The 25,045-nt window shown below is 45.5% G+C and overlaps 1 protein-coding gene across 1 annotated transcript in view; it reads right to left on the reverse strand.

Annotated features, from left to right (window-relative positions):
* The window catches only part of PAPPA (pappalysin 1), a 2,329,021-nt gene that overhangs the window by 2,003,388 nt on the left and 300,588 nt on the right, over positions 1 to 25,045 (reverse strand). The window contains exon 3 of the mRNA XM_063432310.1: positions 18,731 to 18,876. Coding sequence (XP_063288380.1) covers positions 18,731 to 18,876 — 146 coding nt within the window. The remainder of the gene's footprint in view (positions 1 to 18,730; positions 18,877 to 25,045) is intronic.

The following is a 25,045-nucleotide window of genomic DNA, read 5'->3' on the forward strand; positions in this document are numbered from 1 at the left end:
CTATAGCGTGCTTTTACAATGAAAAAAAGTTTTACAGTGCAAGCTAATAGCAGTCAGTGTCCTTAAAACGGGTGTGTCAGGCCTTCAGCGTGTGCTCTGCAGACCCCTGGCAGTGTACTTTGACAGTTGCCACTGATATCTGGTGTCTCTATAGTGTGCTTTTACAAAGAAAACAAGTTTTCAAGTGTAAGCTAATAGCAGTCAGTGTCCTTAAAGCGGGTGTGTCAGGCCTTCAGCGTGTGCCCTGCAGACCCCTGGCAGTGTACTTTGTCAGTTGCCACTCATATCTGGTGTCTCTATAGCGTGCATTTACAAAGAAAAAAAGTTTTCCAGTGTAATCTAATAGCAGTCAGTGTCCTTAAAGTGGGTGTGTCAGGCCTTCAGCGTGTGCCCTGCAGACCCCTGGCAGTGTACTTTGACAGTTGCCACTCATATCTGGTGTCTCTATAGCATGCATTTACAAAGAAAAAAAGTTTTCCAGTGTAAGCTAATAGCAGTCAGTGTCCTTAAAGCGGGTGTGTCAGGCCTTCAGTGTGTGCTCTGCAGACCCCTGGCAGTGTACTTTGACAGTTGCCACTCATATCTGGTGTCTCTATAGCGTGCTTTTACAAAGAAAAAAGTTTTCCAGTGTAAGCTAATAGCAGTCAGTGTCCTTAAAGCGGAGTGTCAGGCCTTCAGCGTGTGGCCTGCAGACCCCTGGCAGTGTACTTTGACAGTTGCCACTCATATCTGGTGTCTCTATAGCGTGATTTTACAAAGAAAAAAAGATTTCCAGTGTAAGCTAATAGCAGTCAGTGTCCTTAAAGCGGGTGTGTCAGGCCTTTAGCGTGTGACCTGCAGAGCCATGGCAGTGTACTTTGACAGTTGGCACTCATATCTGGTGTCTCTATAGCGTGCTTTTAGAAAAATTTTTTTTTTCAAGTGTAAGCTAATATCAGTCAGTGTCCATAAAACGAGTGTGTCAGGCCTTCAGCGTGAGCTCTGCAGACCCCTAGCAGTGTACTTTGACAGTGGCCACTGATAACTGGTGTCTCTATTGCGTGTTTTTAAAAAGAAAACAAGTTTTCCAGTGTAAGCTAAAAGCAGTCAGTGTCCTTAAAGCGGTTGTGTCAGGCCTTCAGCGTGTGCCCTGCAGACCCCTGGCAGTGTACTTTGACAGTTGCCACTCATATCTGGTGTCTCTATAGCGTGCTTTTACAAAGAAAAAAAATTTTTTCTTGTGTAAGCTAATAGCAGTCAGTGTCCTTAAAGCGGGTGTGTCAGGCCTTCAGCGTGTGCCTTGCAGAGTCCTGGCAGTGTACTTTGACAGGTGCCACTCATATCTGGTGTCTCTATAGCATGCTTTTACAAAGAAAAAAGTTTTCAAGTGTAAGCTAATAGCAGTCAGTGTCCTTAAAACGGGTCTGTCAGGCCTTCAGCGTGTGCTCTGCAGACCCCTAGCAGTGTACTTTGACAGTGGCCACTGATATCTGGTGTCTCTATAGCGTGCTTTTACAAAGAAAATACGTTTTCCAGTGTAAGCTAATAGAAGTCAGTGTCCTTAAAGCGGGTGTGTCAGGCCTTCAGCGTGTGCCCTGCAGACCCCTGGCAGTGTACTTTGACAGTTGCCACTCATATCTGGTGTCTCTATAGCGTGCTTTTACAATGAAAAAAAGTTTTACAGTGCAAGCTAATAGCAGTCAGTGTCCTTAAAACGGGTGTGTCAGGCCTTCAGCGTGTGCTCTGCAGACCCCTGGCAGTGTACTTTGACAGTTGCCACTGATATCTAGTGTCTCTATAGTGTGCTTTTACAAAGAAAACAAGTTTTCCAGTGAAAGCTAATAGCAGTCAGTGTCCTTAAAGCGGTTGTGTCAGGCCTTCAGCGTGTGCCCTGCAGACCCCTGGCAGTGTACTTTGACAGTTGCCACTCATATCTGGTGTCTCTATAGCGTGCTTTTACAAAGAAAAAAAGTTTTCTTGTGAAAGCTAATAGCAGTCAGTGTCCTTAAAGCGGGTGTGTCAGGCCTTCAGTGTATGCCCTGCAGACCCCTGGGAGTGTACTTTGACAGTTGCCACTCATATCCGGTGTCTTTATAGCGTGCTTTTACAAAGAAAAAAGTTTTCAAGTGTAAGTTAATAGCAGTCAGTGTCCTTAAAGCGGGCGTGTCAGGCCTTCAGCGTAGGCCCTGCAGAGCCCTGGCAGTGTACTTTGACAGTTGCCACTCATATCTGGTGTCTCTATAGCGTGCTTTTACAAAGAAAAAAATGTTTTCCAGTGCAAGCTAATAGCAGTCAGTGTCCTTAAAGCGGGTATGTCAGGCCTTCAGCGTGTGCCCTGCAGAGTCCTGGCAGTGTACTTTGACAGTTGCCACTCATATCTGGTGTCTCTATAGCGTGCTTTTACAAAGAAAAAAAGTTTTCCAGTGTAAGCTAATAGCAGTCAATGTCCTTAAAGCGGGTGTGTCAGGCCTTCAGCGTGTGCCCTGCAGACCCCTGGCAGTGTACTTTGACAGTTGCCACTCATATCTGGTTTCTCTAGCCTGCTTTTACAAAGAAAGAAGTTTTCCAGTGTAAGCTAATAGCAGTCAGTGTCCTTAAAGCGGTGTGTCAGGCCTTCAGCGTGTGGCCTGCAGACCCCTGGCAGTGTACTTTGACAGTTGCCACTCATATCTGGTGTCTCTATAGCGTGATTTTACAAAGAAAAAAAGTTTTCAAGTGTAAGCTAATATCAGTCAGTGTCCATAAAACGGGTGTGTCAGGCCTTCAGCGTGAGCTCTGCAGACCCCTAGCAGTGTACTTTGACAGTGGCCACTGATAACTGGTGTCTCTATTGCGTGTTTTTAAAAAGAAAACAAGTTTTCCAGTGTAAGCTAATAGCAGTCAGTGTCCTTAAAGCGGGTGTGTCAGGCCTTCAGCGTGTGCCCTGCAGACCCCTGGCAGTGTACTTTGACAGTTGCCACTCATATCTGGTGTCTCTATAGCGTGCTTTTACAAAGAAAAAAAATGTTTTCCAGTGTAAGCTAATAGCAGTCAGTGTCCTTAAAGCGGGTGTGTCAGGCCTTCAGCGTGTGCCTTGCAGAGTCCTGACAGTGTACTTTGACAGTTGCCACTCATATCTGGTGTCTCTATAGCGTGCTTTTACAAAGAAAAAAGTTTTCAAGTGTAAGCTAATAGCAGTCAGTGTCCTTAAAACGGGTCTGTCAGGCCTTCAGCGTGTGCCCTGCAGACCCCTGGCAGTGTACTTTGACAGTTGCCACTCATATCTGGTGTCTCTATAGCGTGCTTTTACAATGAAAAAAAGTTTTACAGTGCAAGCTAATAGCAGTCAGTGTCCTTAAAACGGGTGTGTCAGGCCTTCAGCGTGTGCTCTGCAGACCCCTGGCAGTGTACTTTGACAGTTGCCACTGATATCTGGTGTCTCTATAGTGTGCTTTTACAAAGAAAACAAGTTTTCAAGTGTAAGCTAATAGCAGTCAGTGTCCTTAAAGCGGGTGTGTCAGGCCTTCAGCGTGTGCCCTGCAGACCCCTGGCAGTGTACTTTGTCAGTTGCCACTCATATCTGGTGTCTCTATAGCGTGCATTTACAAAGAAAAAAAGTTTTCCAGTGTAATCTAATAGCAGTCAGTGTCCTTAAAGTGGGTGTGTCAGGCCTTCAGCGTGTGCCCTGCAGACCCCTGGCAGTGTACTTTGACAGTTGCCACTCATATCTGGTGTCTCTATAGCGTGCATTTACAAAGAAAAAAAGTTTTCCAGTGTAAGCTAATAGCAGTCAGTGTCCTTAAAGCGGGTGTGTCAGGCCTTCAGTGTGTGCTCTGCAGACCCCTGGCAGTGTACTTTGACAGTTGCCACTCATATCTGGTGTCTCTATAGCGTGCTTTTACAAAGAAAAAAGTTTTCCAGTGTAAGCTAATAGCAGTCAGTGTCCTTAAAGCGGAGTGTCAGGCCTTCAGCGTGTGGCCTGCAGACCCCTGGCAGTGTACTTTGACAGTTGCCACTCATATCTGGTGTCTCTATAGCGTGATTTTACAAAGAAAAAAAGATTTCCAGTGTAAGCTAATAGCAGTCAGTGTCCTTAAAGCGGGTGTGTCAGGCCTTCAGCGTGTGCCCTGCAGAGCCATGGCAGTGTACTTTGACAGTTGGCACTCATATCTGGTGTCTCTATAGCGTGCTTTTAGAAAAAAAATTTTTTTCAAGTGTAAGCTAATATCAGTCAGTGTCCATAAAACGAGTGTGTCAGGCCTTCAGCGTGAGCTCTGCAGACCCCTAGCAGTGTACTTTGACAGTGGCCACTGATAACTGGTGTCTCTATTGCGTGTTTTTAAAAAGAAAACAAGTTTTCCAGTGTAAGCTAAAAGCAGTCAGTGTCCTTAAAGCGGGTGTGTCAGGCCTTCAGCGTGTGCCCTGCAGACCCCTGGCAGTGTACTTTGACAGTTGCCACTCATATCTGGTGTCTCTATAGCGTGCTTTTACAAAGAAAAAAAATGTTTTCTTGTGTAAGCTAATAGCAGTCAGTGTCCTTAAAGCGGGTGTGTCAGGCCTTCAGCGTGTGCCTTGCAGAGTCCTGGCAGTGTACTTTGACAGGTGCCACTCATATCTGGTGTCTCTATAGCATGCTTTTACAAATAAAAAAGTTTTCAAGTGTAAGCTAATAGCAGTCAGTGTCCTTAAAACGGGTCTGTCAGGCCTTCAGCGTGTGCTCTGCAGACCCCTAGCAGTGTACTTTGACAGTGGCCACTGATATCTGGTGTCTCTATAGCGTGCTTTTACAAAGAAAATACGTTTTCCAGTGTAAGCTAATAGAAGTCAGTGTCCTTAAAGCGGGTGTGTCAGGCCTTCAGCGTGTGCCCTGCAGACCCCTGGCAGTGTACTTTGACAGTTGCCACTCATATCTGGTGTCTCTATAGCGTGCTTTTACAATGAAAAAAAGTTTTACAGTGCAAGCTAATAGCAGTCAGTGTCCTTAAAACGGGTGTGTCAGGCCTTCAGCGTGTGCTCTGCAGACCCCTGGCAGTGTACTTTGACAGTTGCCACTGATATCTGGTGTCTCTATAGTGTGCTTTTACAAAGAAAACAAGTTTTCCAGTGAAAGCTAATAGCAGTCAGTGTCCTTAAAGCGGTTGTGTCAGGCCTTCAGCGTGTGCCCTGCAGACCCCTGGCAGTGTACTTTGACAGTTGCCACTCATATCTGGTGTCTCTATAGCGTGCTTTTACAAAGAAAAAAAGTTTTCTTGTGAAAGCTAATAGCAGTCAGTGTCCTTAAAGCGGGTGTGTCAGGCCTTCAGTGTATGCCCTGCAGACCCCTGGCAGTGTACTTTGACAGTTGCCACTCATATCCGGTGTCTTTATAGCGTGCTTTTACAAAGAAAAAAGTTTTCAAGTGTAAGTTAATAGCAGTCAGTGTCCTTAAAGCGGGCGTGTCAGGCCTTCAGCGTAGGCCCTGCAGAGCCCTGGCAGTGTACTTTGACAGTTGCCACTCATATCTGGTTTCTCTATAGCGTGCTTTTACAAAGAAAAAAATGTTTTCCAGTGTAAGCTAATAGCAGTCAGTGTCCTTAAAGCGGGTATGTCAGGCCTTCAGCGTGTGCCCTGCAGAGTCCTGGCAGTGTACTTTGACAGTTGCCACTCATATCTGGTGTCTCTATAGCGTGCTTTTACAAAGAAAAAAAGTTTTCCAGTGTAAGCTAATAGCAGTCAGTGTCCTTAAAGCGGGTGTGTCAGGCCTTCCTTCAGCGTGTGCCCTGCAGACCCCTGGCAGTGTGCATTGACAGTTGCCACTCATATCTGGTGTCTCTATAGCGTGCTTTTACAAAGAAAACAAGTTTTCCAGTGTAAGCTAATAGCAGTCAGTGTCCTTAAAGCGGGTGTGTCAGGCCTTCAGCGTGTTCCCTGCAGACCCCTGGCAGTGTACTTTGACAGTTGCCACTCATATCTGGTGTCTCTATAGCCTGCTTTTACAAAGAAAAAAAGTTTTCCAGTGTAAGCTAATAGCAGTCAGTGTCCTTAAAGCGGGTGTGTCAGGCCTTCCTTCAGCATGTGCCCTGCAGACCCCTGGCAGTGTGCATTGACAGTTGCCACTCATATCTGGTGTCTCTATAGCGTGCTTTTACAAAGAAAAAAAGTTTTCCAGTGTAAGCTAATAGCAGTCAGTGTCCTTAAAGCAGGTGTGTCAGGCCTTCAGCGTGTGCCCTGCAGACCCCTGCCAGTGTACTTTGACAGTAGCCACTCATATCTGGTGTCTCTATAGCGTGCTTTTACAAAGAAAACAAGTTTTCCAGTGTAAGCTAATGGCAGTCAGTGTCCTTAAAGCGGGTGTGTCAGGCCTTCAGCGTGTGCCCTGCAGACCCCTGGCAGTGTACTTTGACAGTTGCCACTCATATCTGGTTTCTCTATAGCCTGCTTTTACAAAGAAAAAAAGTTTTCCAGTGTAAGCTAATAGCAGTCAGTGTCCTTAAAGCGGGTGTGTCAGGCCTTCCTTCAGTGTGTGCCCTGCAGACCCCTGGCAGTGTGCATTGACAGTTGCCACTCATATCTGGTGTCTCTATAGCGTGCTTTTACAAAGAAAACAAGTTTTCCAGTGTAAGCTAATAGCAGTCAGTGTCCTTAAAGCGGGTGTGTCAGGCCTTCAGCGTGTGCCCTGCAGACCCCTGGCAGTGTACTTTGACAGTTGCCACTCATATCTGGTGTCTCTATAGCCTGCTTTTACAAAGAAAACAAGTTTTCCAGTGTAAGCTAATAGCAGTCAGTGTCCTTAAAGCGGGTGTGTCAGGCCTTCCTTCAGCGTGTGCCCTGCAGACCCCTGGCAGTGTGCATTGACAGTTGCCACTCATATCTGGTGTCTCTATAGCGTGCTTTTACAAAGAAAACAAGTTTTCCAGTGTAAGCTAATAGCAGTCAGTGTCCTTAAAGCGGGTGTGTCAGGCCTTCAGCGTGTGCCCTGCAGACCCCTGGCAGTGTACTTTGACAGTTGCCACTCATATCTGGTTTCTCTATAGCCTGCTTTTACAAAGAAAAAAAGTTTTCCAGTGTAAGCTATTAGCAGTCAGTGTCCTTAAAGCGGGTGTGTCAGGCCTTCTTTCAGTGTGTGCCCTGCAGACCCCTGGCAGTGCGCATTGACAGTTGCCACTCATATCTTATGTCTCTATATCGTGCTTTTACAAAGAAAACAAGTTTTCCAGTATAAGCTAATAGCAGTCAGTGTCCTTAAAGCGGGTGTGTCAGGCCTTCAGCGTGTGCCCTGCAGACCCCTGGCAGTGTACTTTGACAGTTGCCACTCATATCTGGTGTCTCTATAGACTGCTTTTACAAAGAAAAAAAGTTTTCCAGTGTAAGCTAATAGCAGTCAGTGTCCTTAAAGCGGGTGTGTCAGGCCTTCCTTCAGCGTGTGCCCTGAAGACTCCTGGCAGTGTGCATTGACAGTTGCCACTCATATCTGGTGTCTCTATAGCGTGCTTTTACAAAGAAAAAAAGTTTTCCAGTGTAAGCTAATAGCAGTCAGTGTCCTTAAAGCGGGTGTGTCAGGCCTTCAGCGTGTGCCCTGCAGACCCCTGCCAGTGTACTTTGACAGTTGCCACTCATATCTGGTGTCTCTATAGCGTGCTTTTACAAAGAAAACAAGTTTTCCAGTGTAAGCTAATAGCAGTCAGTGTCCTTAAAGCGGGTGTGTCAGGCCTTCAGCGTGTGCCCTGCAGACCCCTGGCAGTGTACTTTGACAGTTGCCACTCATATCTGGTTTCTCTATAGCCTGCTTTTACAAAGAAAAAAAGTTTTCCAGTGTAAGCTAATAGCAGTCAGTGTCCTTAAAGCGGGTGTGTCAGGCCTTCCTTCAGTGTGTGCCCTGCAGACCCCTGGCAGTGTGCATTGACAGTTGCCACTCATATCTGGTGTCTCTATAGCGTGCTTTTACAAAGAAAACAAGTTTTCCAGTGTAAGCTAATAGCAGTCAGTGTCCTTAAAGCGGGTGTGTCAGGCCTTCAGCGTGTGCCCTGCAGACCCCTGGCAGTGTACTTTGACAGTTGCCACTCATATCTGGTGTCTCTATAGCCTGCTTTTACAAAGAAAACAAGTTTTCCAGTGTAAGCTAATAGCAGTCAGTGTCCTTAAAGCGGGTGTGTCAGGCCTTCCTTCAGCGTGTGCCCTGCAGACCCCTGGCAGTGTGCATTGACAGTTGCCACTCATATCTGGTGTCTCTATAGCGTGCTTTTACAAAGAAAACAAGTTTTCCAGTGTAAGCTAATAGCAGTCAGTGTCCTTAAAGCGGGTGTGTCAGGCCTTCAGCGTGTGCCCTGCAGACCCCTGGCAGTGTACTTTTGACAGTTGCCACTCATATCTGGTTTCTCTATAGCCTGCTTTTACAAAGAAAAAAAGTTTTCCAGTGTAAGCTAATAGCAGTCAGTGTCCTTAAAGCGGGTGTGTCAGGCCTTCAGCGTGTGCCCTGCAGACCCCTGGCAGTGTACTTTGACAGTTGCCACTCATATCTGGTGTCTCTATAGCCTGCTTTTACAAAGAAAACAAGTTTTCCAGTGTAAGCTAATAGCAGTCAGTGTCCTTAAAGCGGGTGTGTCAGGCCTTCCTTCAGCGTGTGCCCTGCAGACCCCTGGCAGTGTGCATTGACAGTTGCCACTCATATCTGGTGTCTCTATAGCGTGCTTTTACAAAGAAAACAAGTTTTCCAGTGTAAGCTAATAGCAGTCAGTGTCCTTAAAGCGGGTGTGTCAGGCCTTCAGCGTGTGCCCTGCAGACCCCTGGCAGTGTACTTTGACAGTTGCCACTCATATCTGGTTTCTCTATAGCCTGCTTTTACAAAGAAAAAAAGTTTTCCAGTGTAAGCTATTAGCAGTCAGTGTCCTTAAAGCGGGTGTGTCAGGCCTTCTTTCAGTGTGTGCCCTGCAGACCCCTGGCAGTGCGCATTGACAGTTGCCACTCATATCTTATGTCTCTATATCGTGCTTTTACAAAGAAAATAAGTTTTCCAGTATAAGCTAATAGCAGTCAGTGTCCTTAAAGCGGGTGTGTCAGGCCTTCAGCGTGTGCCCTGCAGACCCCTGGCAGTGTACTTTGACAGTTGCCACTCATATCTGGTTTCTCTATAGCCTGCTTTTACAAAGAAAAAAAGTTTTCCAGTGTAAGCTAATAGCAGTCAGTGTCCTTAAAGCGGGTGTGTCAGGCCTTCCTTCAGTGTGTGCCCTGCAGACCCCTGGCAGTGTGCATTGACAGTTGCCACTCATATCTGGTGTCTCTATAGCGTGCTTTTACAAAGAAAACAAGTTTTCCAGTGTAAGCTAATAGCAGTCAGTGTCCTTAAAGCGGGTGTGTCAGGCCTTCAGCGTGTGCCCTGCAGACCCCTGGCAGTGTACTTTGACAGTTGCCACTCATATCTGGTGTCTCTATAGCCTGCTTTTACAAAGAAAACAAGTTTTCCAGTGTAAGCTAATAGCAGTCAGTGTCCTTAAAGCGGGTGTGTCAGGCCTTCCTTCAGCGTGTGCCCTGCAGACCCCTGGCAGTGTGCATTGACAGTTGCCACTCATATCTGGTGTCTCTATAGCGTGCTTTTACAAAGAAAACAAGTTTTCCAGTGTAAGCTAATAGCAGTCAGTGTCCTTAAAGCGGGTGTGTCAGGCCTTCAGCGTGTGCCCTGCAGACCCCTGGCAGTGTACTTTTGACAGTTGCCACTCATATCTGGTTTCTCTATAGCCTGCTTTTACAAAGAAAAAAAGTTTTCCAGTGTAAGCTAATAGCAGTCAGTGTCCTTAAAGCGGGTGTGTCAGGCCTTCAGCGTGTGCCCTGCAGAGCCATGGCAGTGTACTTTGACAGTGGCCACTGATAACTGGTGTCTCTATTGCGTGTTTTTAAAAAGAAAACAAGTTTTCCAGTGTAAGCTAATAGCAGTCAGTGTCCTTAAAGCGGGTGTGTCAGGCCTTCAGCGTGTGCCCTGCAGACCCCTGGCAGTGTGCATTGACAGTTGCCACTCATATCTGGTGTCTCTATAGCGTGCTTTTACAAAGAAAAAAAGTTTTCCAGTGTAAGCTAATAGCAGTCAGTGTCCTTAAAGCGGGTGTGTCAGGCCTTCAGCGTGTGCCCTGCAGACCCCTGCCAGTGTACTTTGACAGTTGCCACTCATATCTGGTGTCTCTATAGCGTGCTTTTACAAAGAAAACAAGTTTTCCAGTGTAAGCTAATAGCAGTCAGTGTCCTTAAAGCGGGTGTGTCAGGCCTTCAGCGTGTGCCCTGCAGACCCCTGGCAGTGTACTTTGACAGTTGCCACTCATATCTGGTTTCTCTATAGCCTGCTTTTACAAAGAAAAAAAGTTTTCCAGTGTAAGCTAATAGCAGTCAGTGTCCTTAAAGCGGGTGTGTCAGGCCTTCCTTCAGTGTGTGCCCTGCAGACCCCTGGCAGTGTGCATTGACAGTTGCCACTCATATCTGGTGTCTTTATAGCGTGCTTTTACAAAGAAAACAAGTTTTCCAGTGTAAGCTAATAGCAGTCAGTGTCCTTAAAGCGGGTGTGTCAGGCCTTCAGCGTGTGCCCTGCAGACCCCTGGCAGTGTACTTTGACAGTTGCCACTCATATCTGGTGTCTCTATAGCCTGCTTTTACAAAGAAAACAAGTTTTCCAGTGTAAGCTAATAGCAGTCAGTGTCCTTAAAGCGGGTGTGTCAGGCCTTCCTTCAGCGTGTGCCCTGCAGACCCCTGGCAGTGTGCATTGACAGTTGCCACTCATATCTGGTGTCTCTATAGCGTGCTTTTACAAAGAAAACAAGTTTTCCAGTGTAAGCTAATAGCAGTCAGTGTCCTTAAAGCGGGTGTGTCAGGCCTTCAGCGTGTGCCCTGCAGACCCCTGGCAGTGTACTTTTGACAGTTGCCACTCATATCTGGTTTCTCTATAGCCTGCTTTTACAAAGAAAAAAAGTTTTCCAGTGTAAGCTAATAGCAGTCAGTGTCCTTAAAGCGGGTGTGTCAGGCCTTCAGCGTGTGCCCTGCAGACCCCTGCCAGTGTACTTTGACAGTTGCCACTCATATCTGGTGTCTCTATAGCATGCTTTTACAAAGAAAACAAGTTTTCCAGTGTAAGCTAATAGCAGTCAGTGTCCTTAAAGCGGGTGTGTCAGGCCTTCAGCGTGTGCCCTGCAGACCCCTGGCAGTGTACTTTGACAGTTGCCACTCATATCTGGTGTCTCTATAGCCTGCTTTTACAAAGAAAACAAGTTTTCCAGTGTAAGCTAATAGCAGTCAGTGTCCTTAAAGCGGGTGTGTCAGGCCTTCCTTCAGCGTGTGCCCTGCAGACCCCTGGCAGTGTGCATTGACAGTTGCCACTCATATCTGGTGTCTCTATAGCGTGCTTTTACAAAGAAAACAAGTTTTCCAGTGTAAGCTAATAGCAGTCAGTGTCCTTAAAGCGGGTGTGTCAGGCCTTCAGCGTGTGCCCTGCAGACCCCTGGCAGTGTACTTTGACAGTTGCCACTCATATCTGGTTTCTCTATAGCCTGCTTTTACAAAGAAAAAAAGTTTTCCAGTGTAAGCTATTAGCAGTCAGTGTCCTTAAAGCGGGTGTGTCAGGCCTTCCTTCAGTGTGTGCCCTGCAGACCCCTGGCAGTGCGCATTGACAGTTGCCACTCATATCTGGTGTCTCTATATCGTGCTTTTACAAAGAAAACAAGTTTTCCAGTGTAAGCTAATAGCAGTCAGTGTCCTTAAAGCGGGTGTGTCAGGCCTTCAGCGTGTGCCCTGCAGACCCCTGGCAGTGTACTTTGACAGTTGCCACTCATATCTGGTGTCTCTATAGACTGCTTTTCCAAAGAAAAAAAGTTTTCCAGTGTAAGCTATTAGCAGTCAGTGTCCTTAAAGCGGGTGTGTCAGGCCTTCCTTCAGTGTGTGCCCTGCAGACCCCTGGCAGTGCGCATTGACAGTTGCCACTCATATCTGGTGTCTCTATATCGTGCTTTTACAAAGAAAACAAGTTTTCCAGTGTAAGCTAATAGCAGTCAGTGTCCTTAAAGCGGGTGTGTCAGGCCTTCAGCGTGTGCCCTGCAGACCCCTGGCAGTGTACTTTGACAGTTGCCACTCATATCTGGTGTCTCTATAGACTGCTTTTACAAAGAAAAAAGTTTTCCAGTGTAAGCTAATAGCAGTCAGTGTCCTTAAAGCGGGTGTGTCAGGCCTTCCTTCAGCGTGTGCCCTGCAGACTCCTGGCAGTGTGCATTGACAGTTGCCACTCATATCTGGTGTCTCTATAGCGTGCTTTTACAAAGAAAAAAAGTTTTCCAGTGTAAGCTAATAGCAGTCAGTGTCCTTAAAGCGGGTGTGTCAGGCCTTCAGCGTGTGCCCTGCAGACCCCTGGCAGTGTACTTTGACAGTTGCCACTCATATCTGGTTTCTCTATAGCCTGCTTTTACAAAGAAAAAAAGTTTTCCAGTGTAAGCTAATAGCAGTCAGTGTCCTTAAAGCGGGTGTGTCAGGCCTTCCTTCAGTGTGTGCCCTGCAGACCCCTGGCAGTGTGCATTGACAGTTGCCACTCATATCTGGTGTCTCTATAGCGTGCTTTTACAAAGAAAACAAGTTTTCCAGTGTAAGCTAATAGCAGTCAGTGTCCTTAAAGCGGGTGTGTCAGGCCTTCAGCGTGTGCCCTGCAGACCCCTGGCAGTGTACTTTGACAGTTGCCACTCATATCTGGTGTCTCTATAGCCTGCTTTTACAAAGAAAACAAGTTTTCCAGTGTAAGCTAATAGCAGTCAGTGTCCTTAAAGCGGGTGTGTCAGGCCTTCCTTCAGCGTGTGCCCTGCAGACCCCTGGCAGTGTGCATTGACAGTTGCCACTCATATCTGGTGTCTCTATAGCGTGCTTTTACAAAGAAAACAAGTTTTCCAGTGTAAGCTAATAGCAGTCAGTGTCCTTAAAGCGGGTGTGTCAGGCCTTCAGCGTGTGCCCTGCAGACCCCTGGCAGTGTACTTTGACAGTTGCCACTCATATCTGGTTTCTCTATAGCCTGCTTTTACAAAGAAAAAAAGTTTTCCAGTGTAAGCTAATAGCAGTCAGTGTCCTTAAAGCGGGTGTGTCAGGCCTTCCTTCAGTGTGTGCCCTGCAGACCCCTGGCAGTGCGCATTGACAGTTGCCACTCATATCTGGTGTCTCTATATCGTGCTTTTACAAAGAAAACAAGTTTTCCAGTGTAAGCTAATAGCAGTCAGTGTCCTTAAAGCGGGTGTGTCAGGCCTTCAGCGTGTGCCCTGCAGACCCCTGGCAGTGTACTTTGACAGTTGCCACTCATATCTGGTGTCTCTATAGACTGCTTTTACAAAGAAAAAAAGTTTTCCAGTGTAAGCTAATAGCAGTCAGTGTCCTTAAAGCGGGTGTGTCAGGCCTTCCTTCAGCGTGTGCCCTGCAGACCTCTGGCAGTGTGCATTGACAGTTGCCACTCATATCTGGTTTCTCTATAGCCTGCTTTTACAAAGAAAAAAAGTTTTCCAGTGTAAGCTAATAGCAGTCAGTGTCCTTAAAGCGGGTGTGTCAGGCCTTCAGCGTGTGCCCTGCAGACCCCTGCCAGTGTACTTTGACAGTTGCCACTCATATCTGGTGTCTCTATAGCGTGCTTTTACAAAGAAAACAAGTTTTCCAGTGTAAGCTAATAGCAGTCAGTGTCCTTAAAGCGGGTATGTCAGGCCTTCAGCGTGTGCCCTGCAGACCCCTGGCAGTGTACTTTGACAGTTGCCACTCATATCTGGTTTCTCTATAGCCTGCTTTTACAAAGAAAAAAAGTTTTCCAGTGTAAGCTAATAGCAGTCAGTGTCCTTAAAGCGGGTGTGTCAGGCCTTCCTTCAGTGTGTGCCCTGCAGACCCCTGGCAGTGCGCATTGACAGTTGCCACTCATATCTGGTGTCTCTATATCGTGCTTTTACAAAGAAAACAAGTTTTCCAGTGTAAGCTAATAGCAGTCAGTGTCCTTAAAGCGGGTGTGTCAGGCCTTCAGCGTGTGCCCTGCAGACCCCTGGCAGTGTACTTTGACAGTTGCCACTCATATCTGGTGTCTCTATAGACTGCTTTTACAAAGAAAAAAAGTTTTCCAGTGTAAGCTAATAGCAGTCAGTGTCCTTAAAGCGGGTGTGTCAGGCCTTCCTTCAGCGTGTGCCCTGCAGACCCCTGGCAGTGTGCATTGACAGTTGCCACTCATATCTGGTTTCTCTATAGCCTGCTTTTACAAAGAAAAAAAGTTTTCCAGTGTAAGCTAATAGCAGTCAGTGTCCTTAAAGCGGGTGTGTCAGGCCTTCAGCGTGTGCCCTGCAGACCCCTGCCAGTGTACTTTGACAGTTGCCACTCATATCTGGTGTCTCTATAGCGTGCTTTTACAAAGAAAACAAGTTTTCCAGTGTAAGCTAATAGCAGTCAGTGTCCTTAAAGCGGGTGTGTCAGGCCTTCAGCGTGTGCTCTGCAGACCTCTGCCAGTGTACTTTGACAGTTGCCACTCATATCTGGTGTCTCTATAGCGTGCTTTTACAAAGAAAACAAGTTTTCCAGTGTAAGCTAAAAGCAGTCAGTGTCCTTAAAGCGGGTGTGTCAGGCCTTCAGCGTGTGCCCTGCAGACCCCTGGCAGTGTACTTTGACAGTTGCCACTCATATCTGGTTTCTCTATAGCCTGCTTTTACAAAGAAAAAAAGTTTTCCAGTGTAAGCTAATAGCAGTCAGTGTCCTTAAAGCGGGTGTGTCAGGCCTTCCTTCAGTGTGTGCCCTGCAGACCCCTGGCAGTGCGCATTGACAGTTGCCACTCATATCTGGTGTCTCTATATCGTGCTTTTACAAAGAAAACAAGTTTTCCAGTGTAAGCTAATAGCAGTCAGTGTCCTTAAAGCGGGTGTGTCAGGCCTTCAGCGTGTGCCCTGCAGACCCCTGGCAGTGTACTTTGACAGTTGCCACTCATATCTGGTGTCTCTATAGACTGTTTTTACAAAGAAAAAAAGTTTTCCAGTGTAAGCTAATAGCAGTCAGTGTCCTTAAAGCGGGTGTGTCAGGCCTTCCTTCAGCGTGTGCCCTGCAGACCCCTGGCAGTGTGCATTGACAGTTGCCACTCATATCTGGTTTCTCTATAGCCTGCTTTTACAAAGAAAAAAAGTTTTCCAGTGTAAGCTAATAGCAGTCAGTGTCCTTAAAGCGGGTGTGTCAGGCCTTCCTTCAGCGTGTGCCCTGCAGACCCCTGGCAGTGTGCATTGACAGTTGCCACTCATATCTGGTTTCTCTATAGCCTGCTTTTACAAAGAAAAAAAGTTTTCCAGTGTAAGCTAATAGCAGTCAGTGTCCTTAAAGCGGGTGTGTCAGGCCTTCAGCGTGTGCTCTGCAGACCTCTGCCAGTGTACTTTGCCACTCATATCTGGTGTCCCAATAGCGTGCATTTAAAAACAAAAAACTTTTTCACTGTTATAGATTGAATAGCAGTTAGTTGTTTCCCAGCGTCTGTGTGTCAGTCCTACAACGTATACTCTGCCAACCTTTGCCAGTTCACAGTGCTACTCATATCTGGTGTCCCAATAGCTTGCATTTAAAAACCAAAAAACTGTTTTCATTGTTATAGATTGAATAGCAGTTAGTTGTCTCCAAGCATCTGTGTGTCAGGCCTGCTCATCTGCCCACAGTCAGGTGTCTGTCAAGGACATGTTTGAGCGTAAGAAGCCAATGTCAAAAAGTCACCCCCTTGCCGGGGTCTTGCTGGCTTGTCTGTACTATTAGCCCGCCAGCTTTTATCATAAAAGCTGGTGGAGTCTGAGGCGTTCAAAATTTTTTTAGCTATTGGGACACCGCAGTGGAAGGTACCCGGACAAAATTTATTTTCACAAAAGGCCATCCCCAACCTGTACTCGATTGTGCAAAAGGAAGTAATGGCATGTCTGGCACACAGTGTTGGGGCAAGGGTCCATCTGACCACTGATACCTGGTCTGCAAAGCATGGTCAGGGCAGGTATATCACCTACACTGCGCATTGGGTAAACCTGCTGACGGCTGCCAAGCATGAAATGCGTGGCTCTGCAGAGAAGTTGCAGTCAGGCCTGCTGCCACCTCCTCTCCTCCTCCTACTCCATCCTCTTCCATAACCTCCTCGGCTGAGTCCTCTTCTGCTGCTGCGTCTTGCCCCACATCAACGGCACGCCCCCAGCTCCCCAGGTACTATTCCACATCCCGGATATGGCAGTGTCACGCCGTCTTGTGTTTGACTTGCTTGAAAGCAGTGAGTCACACCGGACAAGCACTCCTGTCCGCCCTGAACGCACAGGTGGAAAAGTGGCTGACTCCGCACCAACTGGAGATCGGCAAAGTGGTTTGTGACAACGGAACAAATTTGTTGGCGGCATTGAAGTTGGGTAAGTTGACACATGTGCCGTGCATGGCACATGTGTGTAATCTGATCGTACAACGCTTTGTGCATAAGTACACAGGCTTACAGGACGTCCTTCTTGTCTCTGTACTTAACTGCCAACAGCTCCTCTTGGCGCAGAGCTGGGGTCTCCCCCCTTCGTAGCCGGGTGTGTGCAAGTTGTCCTGGGAAACATGTGCTGTTCTTTTTAATTTTGCTGCAAGCTACTGTATCAAAACAGTACAATAGCTTGAACAAAGGGACACTTGTATAAAAATTGTCAGTATACAAGTGGTACCCTTTGTTCATCAGGGGGAATATCAGGTCCCAGACAATCTTTCCACTGGTTCCCATATGTTCTGGGCAACCTGGAGGGTCAAGGTGGCTATCCTTTCCCTCGTACACCCGGAAGGCCTGAGTATACCCAGTCTCGCTATCACAGATCTTATACATCTTTACACCATACCTAGAGCGCTTGGAAGGAACATACTGCTTGAATCCCAGCCTTCCCTTATACTTCATCAGGGATTCATCCAGGCATATATTCCTTCCAGGTGTATAAGCCTCTGCAAACCTGGCAGCAAAGTGGGTAATCAGGGGGCGGATTTTATACAGCCTGTCAAACTGGGGATGCTCCCTAGGGGGACACAGTCTGTTGTCGCTGAAGTGCATGAAATGCAGAATCATTTCATACCTCTTCCTCGACATACATTGGGAGTAAATGGGGGTAGAGCAGATGGGGCTACTGCTCCAGTAGGAGCGGATGGAGGGCTTATTTATGATGCCCATCAGTATAGTCAATGCCCAGAATCTTTTTAATTCTGGCACAGTGTGTTTCTTTGCCAAAAAAAGAGTCCGGATTTGTAGCTCGGAATTGATGGGCATATAAATTAGTTTGGGCTACAATGTTCCCCAATACAGGGATCCTTAGGGCAGGTGTCAATCCATATCTGCCAAGTGACCCTTTGTAGGGGTAACAGTCTTTATTCTGCTCTGTGTCAGTGTGTATCATGGTCTCTGAGGACAGGTGTCATATCTGAGGACAGGTGGCCATATCTGCCAAGTGACCCTATGTAGGGGTAACAGTCTCTATTCTGCTCTGTGTCAGTGTGTATCATGGTCTCTGAGGACAGGTGTCAATCCATACCTGCTAAGTGACCCTATGTAGGGGGAACAGTCTCTATTCTGCTCTGTGTTAGAAAGATTTTCTTTTCTAGAGCGTCGCTGGACATCCTCACGCTGTGTGAGGACCTCCAGCGTCGCTCAATTCCCCATGCATGTGTAATTTTAAAGTTATAGGGATTGAATTGTATAAAAACTGTACTTTTCTGCCTGTGATAATTACATTAGCCCATTGTGTACAGTAATTCTATCAAAGGCAGAGGGGAGGATTTCTACTGTGTATGTGAGAGTGTTATTTTGTTAATTAGTGTTCCTATTGGTTTGTGTCCCTTTTGTCACAGATTACCACCAGTTCCAGGGGGTGTGCCTCTGGCCTGAAAACTTGCATAAGAGAAAGCCCTTTGGTGCTGATTAAAAGAGATCTTCTTGACCCTCAACACGTAGTCTTGTCTCGTGATTGGAGGGAACTGCTATAATCACACTGGGGATTGTTATGCTCTGCATACTCCCTTGAGCTTTAAATCACTTAGCTCTTTTAAGAGCTGTTCCTGTTACACTCTCCTGGAGGAGAGGTCTTTCTCCACACGGTCCTAGAAGACAGAAGCTGATCCAGGGTGGAAGGAAGACGGCGAGAATCCAGTTAAGCTACGGCGGTTGTGGAGTCTGCAGTGGCTGTGGTGTCCGGTGCGGTGCTTGTGGTCCTTGGCGCAAGCTAGAAAGCGTCCATCAACGGAAGGTACTCGGTCGGAGTACGGGGAGTTCTGTTACAGTCATGGTGGCAGTAGTGTAGATGTGCAGCATCTCTGCTTAAAATGCTGCATATCCAGAAAAATAGTACCTTTTGTGCAGAGGGCTAGATGTACCACCAGCAAACAGACCGCACACATGCACTCTAAACCAATGAAAAGATTCAATCACAGCCTTTTCTACGAGATGCCTGTGATTGGACCGTGCAAGGCTCCTTGTGACGTCAAATAGAGGGAAGTCACTCTCGGGAGCTTCATCTGTTGCTGGATGTCTGCCATATGGACAATGTAAGTTGCAGAACAATAATTTAAAATTGTAAGATGTCGAAACCTCATTTTTTTTTCTTCTTCTAAAGCTGACAAGAAAGATCAATGCTGCAAAGAGTTGAGAATAATCCATCACATGAGTTTACAACATAAAGAAAGAAAACATTAATTGGGCTTAGAAACATAAGAGGCATACAATGTACATCTATGTTTGAGGTTCAATAAAATTTTAACTCTTTGCTAAATCATTATGACACCATTTTGACAGTATCCTGAAGTAACATACCAAGATGAGTAAGAGCCATCTTGTCCCAGGGCCAGGTTGCAACACCAGCTAATTCTTCTTCCGATGAGTTTGCAAAAAATATATTTAGTTGTGCTGATCCTGACAGATTAAGATGGTTCTTCATCTCATTTATATCCAAGTAAGCTCTGCAAAATAAATATTATAGTAATTACATTGTTCTGTGCCACAGAAGAAGAAATACTATTCTATGTAATTCTTTAGAACAATTACCCAGTCATGTAAATACAGACATTGGTCTAATATGTTATCATAATATATTGTATGCAGTAAACTTCGCAACCAATGTTTTACCATTGATTCCTAACAGGCTTTTAGGATAGTTCTAAGGATGGAGCAAATAATAATAAAAATCATTAAAGGGATACTATAGTATGGCGTGTATATTTCTCCAAAATTATTGGAATATGTAAATTAATAGCCCCAGGAAGATGGTCTGTCTGTTTTAGTCAGAGCAATTTTGCAATTTTATATGGGTTCCTGGAGTGGAGCATTTAGAGTGAAGGGAGGACCAGTGATCCATTCCACAGTTTACATACTGCACAACAGGTGAGCAATCCAGTCCAGGAGTTCTGGATCACCCAGATAGTCACCTGTTGGCAATAATTAGCACAGAAGTGCTATAAAATTTCCCTGTCAGGAATTCACTGGGAGAAGGACAAGCAGTGTGTGAGACTGTATTTCTCCCTACAAGAGTCATTGTGTTCTGAAGGAGAAAGGAAACATTTATTTGGGAAAAAAGGTCTATGCTCAAGTTTGTATTTTGTATGGTTGGAAGCAGGTAAGCCGCCCAACAGCAGTTAGAGGAAGTGCTCAGAAGAGCAAGGCTTTTCTTTTTGTTTGTTTTAATTTTGTTTAAATTGCCAGACCTCTTAATAAAGAGATATTGCATTTACAAGAGATTTGATTTGTGTGGTGTTCCTATTATAAGACTGTGTGATTGTATGGACTCAGGTCACACTACATACAAATACTACAGATATACACATAAAGATGCACACACATATACAGACACATACACTGTCAGACATATGAACACAGACACACACACACACACACAAAGACAGACATACTGGCACACACACTTACACTAAAAGACTTACCGTCTGTCAGTGTATGTGTATGTGTATCGGACACACATGCAGATACACACACTAACTACATACAGATACATACACTGACAACATACTGACACACAGACACATGCACCGGCAGATATAGTGACACATATACATTACATACACTGACAGACTTATTGACAAATACATTGATAGACATACTGACACACAAACAGACATACTGACCCTCACACACATTCACATATACTGACATAAGTACTAACACCAACCTCACTGCCTCCTCCTCCTCCTCCTCCTCCCTCCACTTGGCTCCTTCTGCCCCCTCCCGCACGACTCCTCTCTATGGGAGGAAGTGACTTGCGGCTGTCACTTCCTCCCAGACGGCTGCCGAAAAGCAAGGGGCCGGTCGCGTTGAATTTAGTGTGTGACCGGGCCCCTGCTAAAACAAGCCCACCAGGTGTCCCTACGTGCATGGGTCGGGTGGTGGGCCTACTTACTGTGTGGTCCTCCGGCTGGCGGCAATTGGGGGGGGGGGGAATTATTGAGAGCATCAGGGCCCATGGTGCAGCTGCTTTGGGCCCCCTGAAGTCACTGGGCCCAGGCAGCTGCCATGTGTATAGCCCTTGATTCCTTTCTTTTGACTGTAAGTTTTCAATAGACCAATATTTTTTTCTAATTTCAGCTGGATTTAATACCAGCTGGAAATTCTAGCAACTCTGTTAAAAAACAAACAAACACAAAAACCTATAGGGTTCATATTATAAGGGAGGTTTTATTAAATCTCCCTTATGCCACCACTTAATAAGGATGTTATGGCACTATAAAAAAATGCAGAGGTGGGTTACACAATTAATAAAAGGATGGTACCTTTAATTATGAAAGAAAAGTTTATTTTTTTTTGTCAATCTTTTTTTTTTATTGAGGCAACATGAGTGTAATACAGAAAGAAGAAATTGAGTTATATCAGCAATAACAAATCATATCAGAGATACATTAAGTTCTAACATTAACACAATCTCCTATTAAATATTGCCCCATTTTTATGATAATTAAATTCTAAAAAGGTTAAAGATAAGGAAGAAAAACACCAGTAAATAAATAATTATAATAAATAATTGACAAGCTGAGAGCCTGCCTACACATTCAGAACCTGTAGTGGCTCCAACAAAAATGTAAATGCCGTCATGTGGATTATCACTGGGAGATGACTAATTTAAATGCTGACAGGGAGGCCATGCTCTATATGCTGTAGTGGATGGCGGGATGAGAGTATCACCAAGCAGGGCAAGATATGTGCAAACCTACGTAAGTGGTACATACCTCCCCCAGATATGGGGAGATAAAGTTGAGGAAAACAAGCATGAAATACAAAAAGTTGACCAGGCAGGTTGGGTAAAAAAAAAATGAAGGTTCAAAAGTAAAAAGTTAGGATGTTGTGTAACTTCACGCTTGGGTTACCCCTTACCTAGAGGGCAGCAAAGTGATAGGTGACACAATTTAAAGAACAGTACGTGAAGGAAACCCTGAACATAAAAGATAAAAGGGAAACAAAACACACTGTAACCAAAAAACAAACAAACATCAGTAAGCAGGGTCCCCCATTGCTCCACTAACCAGAGCAGTCAGATTCCCGGTTGAGCTAGTACCACTCCTCTTGAAACAAAAGAGACACATGAGTGTGATTTCAGGCTTTAGTAGAATGGGGCATGGTCTTCTCTGCAGCCAACGTAGGTAAACCCAGCCCTTTCAGGAATCACATGGCATCATCAACAGGTGTGAGCTTGTGGACAGTTCCCTGTTGGGTCACATATTGGGCCCTTGGAGACCGCCTTCTAAAGGCCAGTCCAGCATCTTTCAGTCAACTGGTCACCAATCTCATAGATCCTCGCCATTGAAGCATCAATCTATTAGTACTCAAATAAGAGTGGTGTCTGTCACGAACAGTGGCCATGATGTTTCCCTTACCTTGGAGGGAAATATAACAGATTATAACATCACACATGATATTAGGTGGTGCAGTTGGGGACCTCGGTAATAGATACATTCCATCAAGAATCAGCTTCCTAGCCAAGTGTGGAGGTAGTATGGTGGCCACAAGATGGCTCCATAAATGTTGGAACTCTTCAAGGGGAACCTCATCATGGATACCTCAGATTTTTACATGATGACGTCTGTATCGGTCCTCCTTGGCAGACATGTACCGTGAGGATTCAACTCTTCTGAGAGAGTCCTGCATATTGGACAGGTCACCTCTTATATTCATAATGTCTTCTTCGGAGGATCCAACCCTATCAGTAAATGCCTTAACATCCTCTTTGACCACAGCTATGTCAACCTCCAGCAGTTTTGGAATGTCCATGAGGATACTGCTTGGTGGCTAATTCCACTCTCCCGGTGTTGCAGGAAGGTTGGAAGCATATCTGTGGGCTGTGGAGGTGGCTATGCTCTACGGGGCTAAGGAGGGTAGAGGCTCCTGGGCCTTCTTTGGCCATCATCTTGGGCTGTGGTGGTCATTGTAGAAGGTTTCCGATACCCCTGGTCTTGATTGTGATGCTGTCTCATGAACAGGGTGCTGTGCAACAATGTAGATTAGTCCAACATCGTCGATACACCTAGGAAGGAATCTTACTCAGCGAGGGTAGGGACATGTGTTGCAGGCCTGTGTGTCTGTATATTCACCCTTGGGGCTTGACGTGGCTACCCTGAGATGATGTATATGTCTCTTTCCCTGGATGGGTAGCTTAACTGGTATATTTAGCTGGAAGGTTATATATACTGCTGGGAGCTTCAAGGAGATGCATTCACTCTCATTCAATAGCAAGCACCAACTCCTAAGGTTGACAAATTTAAATCAGTTTAGTTCTGATAAACAGTGCCTCAGAGGGGTATGACATGATTGTAGAAATATATTCAGGGCTAATAGAAACTATTTTCTGAAAATCTATTCAAAGACAGGGCTATAAATAGGACATGAGGTCACACAGACAGGAAGAATGGAGATTTAGTCTAAGGGAAAGGAAAGGGTATTTTACAGTAAGAAGTTAATAGGTGAGGGAACAACTTCTTGATCCATGGAGAGATGTAAAAACCAAAAAAAAAAAACAAGTTACCTGCATTCTCTCCTTAATCCCTATGTATTTTTAAACACATTTAGTTTTTTTAGTTACCTCCAATGGCCATGAGAGGATAAGCCCTCCTACCAATGTCAAGGCAGAGCCCCCACAGGTGGGTCCTAACTCTAACCATTCATCGTGCTTCCTTGAGCTTCTGTCAAAAATCTCTAATGAGACAGAAAGGGATATTTTTTTTTTTTTTTATATACACCCCTATAAGGGATGGGTGGCTGCATTGTAACATGGCTGGGTGATACTGGCTGCATTGTAACAAGGCTGGGTGATACAAAAAAAACAGATACAAATGCAGAAAAGATAAGTAATGCGCTCACTCCCATCACTACTGGGTGGTAACAAAGACTACAGTACACATCAGCCCCAATATATAGTAAAAACCAAAGAAAAACAAGTTACCTGCGCTCTCTCCTTAATCCCTATGTATTTTTTTTTTTACGTTGGCAGGTGGGCTTATCCTCTCATGGCCATTCGTGTTAAATAAAAAACCTCCATTTGTTTAAAAATACATAGGGATTAAGGAGAGAGCGCAGGTAACTTGTTTTTCTTTGGTTTTTACAATAAGCTTTTAACGGCAGGAATTTAAATAATTCAAGACGATAAAAGGCTTATTGGATACCGATAAACTGCTGATAAATGTTATCAGCTGGATTGTAATTGAAGCCATAGTCAAATGCATTATTAAATACTTATACTAAACAGGTGCTAATGGTCATCAATTTAATATGTAGGTTGAAATACAATCATGAAGTAAAACAGAAACAGTTGTGCAGGATGAATAAAACAGTGTGATGAACATCCAAACTCTGCTAACAAGGTGAGGTTGCTAAGACAGGTTAATGTCAAAAGTCATACACCCGAGTAAGAATAAGCACAATCACAGGACACAAGGTAGATACTGCATTAGCAAGGTCTTTCCCAGGCAGCAACTTCAAGGCAGACGAGGGTTTCCAAATGTGATGGTCAAGCTCTGTTGGAAAAGCACAAAGGAACTGTGGCTATTGTTTGTCACTAACCAAGTGTACAATTTCTGGTACCCTGACAGTACCCCCCCTCTCAGATACGCCCACCGGGCGGAATGAACCGGGACGAGATGGGAAGCGAGAGTGATACGCCCTGCGGAGACGGGGAGCATGAACATCCTCCTGAGGTACCCAACTCCTCTCCTCAGGACCATATCCCTTCCAATCAACCAGAAATTGTACTCTCCCCCGGGAGATTCGAGAATCAATAATAGAGTTAACCTCATACTCCTCCTGACCCTCCACCTGAACGGAGCGAGGAGGGGCTATTGTGGAGGAAAATCTGTTACTTATGAGTGGTTTCAGCAATGAAACGTGAAACGAGTTCGGGATGCGTAAGGTATTAGGAAGAGCTAAACGATACGCAACTGGATTGATACGGGTCAGCACCCTGTAGGGTCCAATATAACGAGGAGCGAACTTCATGGAGGGCACTTTTAAACGGATGTTCCTTGTGCTCAGCCATACCCTATCACCTGGAACAAAGACCGGAGCCGCCCTTCTACGTTTATCAGCGTGTTTCTTGACCAACATAGAGTTGTGCACAAGGATTTGTCGAGTTTGATCCCACAACTTCCTCAAATTGGCAACATGAACATCAACCGACGGCACCCCCTGGGAAGGAGAATCCGAAGGAAGAATAGACGGATGAAAACCATAATTCATGAAGAAGGGGCTTGAATGAGTAGAATCGCAAACGAGATTGTTGTGTGCAAACTCCGCCCAAGGAATCAAACCGACCCAATCATCCTGGTGTTCAGAAACAAAGCATCGTAAATATTGTTCAATTTTCTGGTTGGTACGTTCAGCAGCTCCGTTAGACTGAGGTTGATAGGCAGAAGAAAAGTTTAATTTAATACCAAGTTGAGAGCAGAAGGACCTCCAAAAGCGGGAAACAAATTGGGAGCCTCTGTCCGATACAATTTGAAAGGGTTTCCCATGTAGGCGAAAAATCTCCTTAGCGAATATCTCTGCCAATTCGGGAGAAGACTGGAGTTTAGGCAGGGGAATGAAGTGTGCCATCTTAGTAAACCTGTCAACCACGGTGAGGATAACAGTCTGTCTTTT

The sequence above is a fragment of the Pelobates fuscus genome, chromosome 9 (genome assembly GCF_036172605.1).
Source record: "Pelobates fuscus isolate aPelFus1 chromosome 9, aPelFus1.pri, whole genome shotgun sequence".
In the NCBI taxonomy this organism is placed as follows: domain Eukaryota; kingdom Metazoa; phylum Chordata; class Amphibia; order Anura; family Pelobatidae; genus Pelobates; species Pelobates fuscus.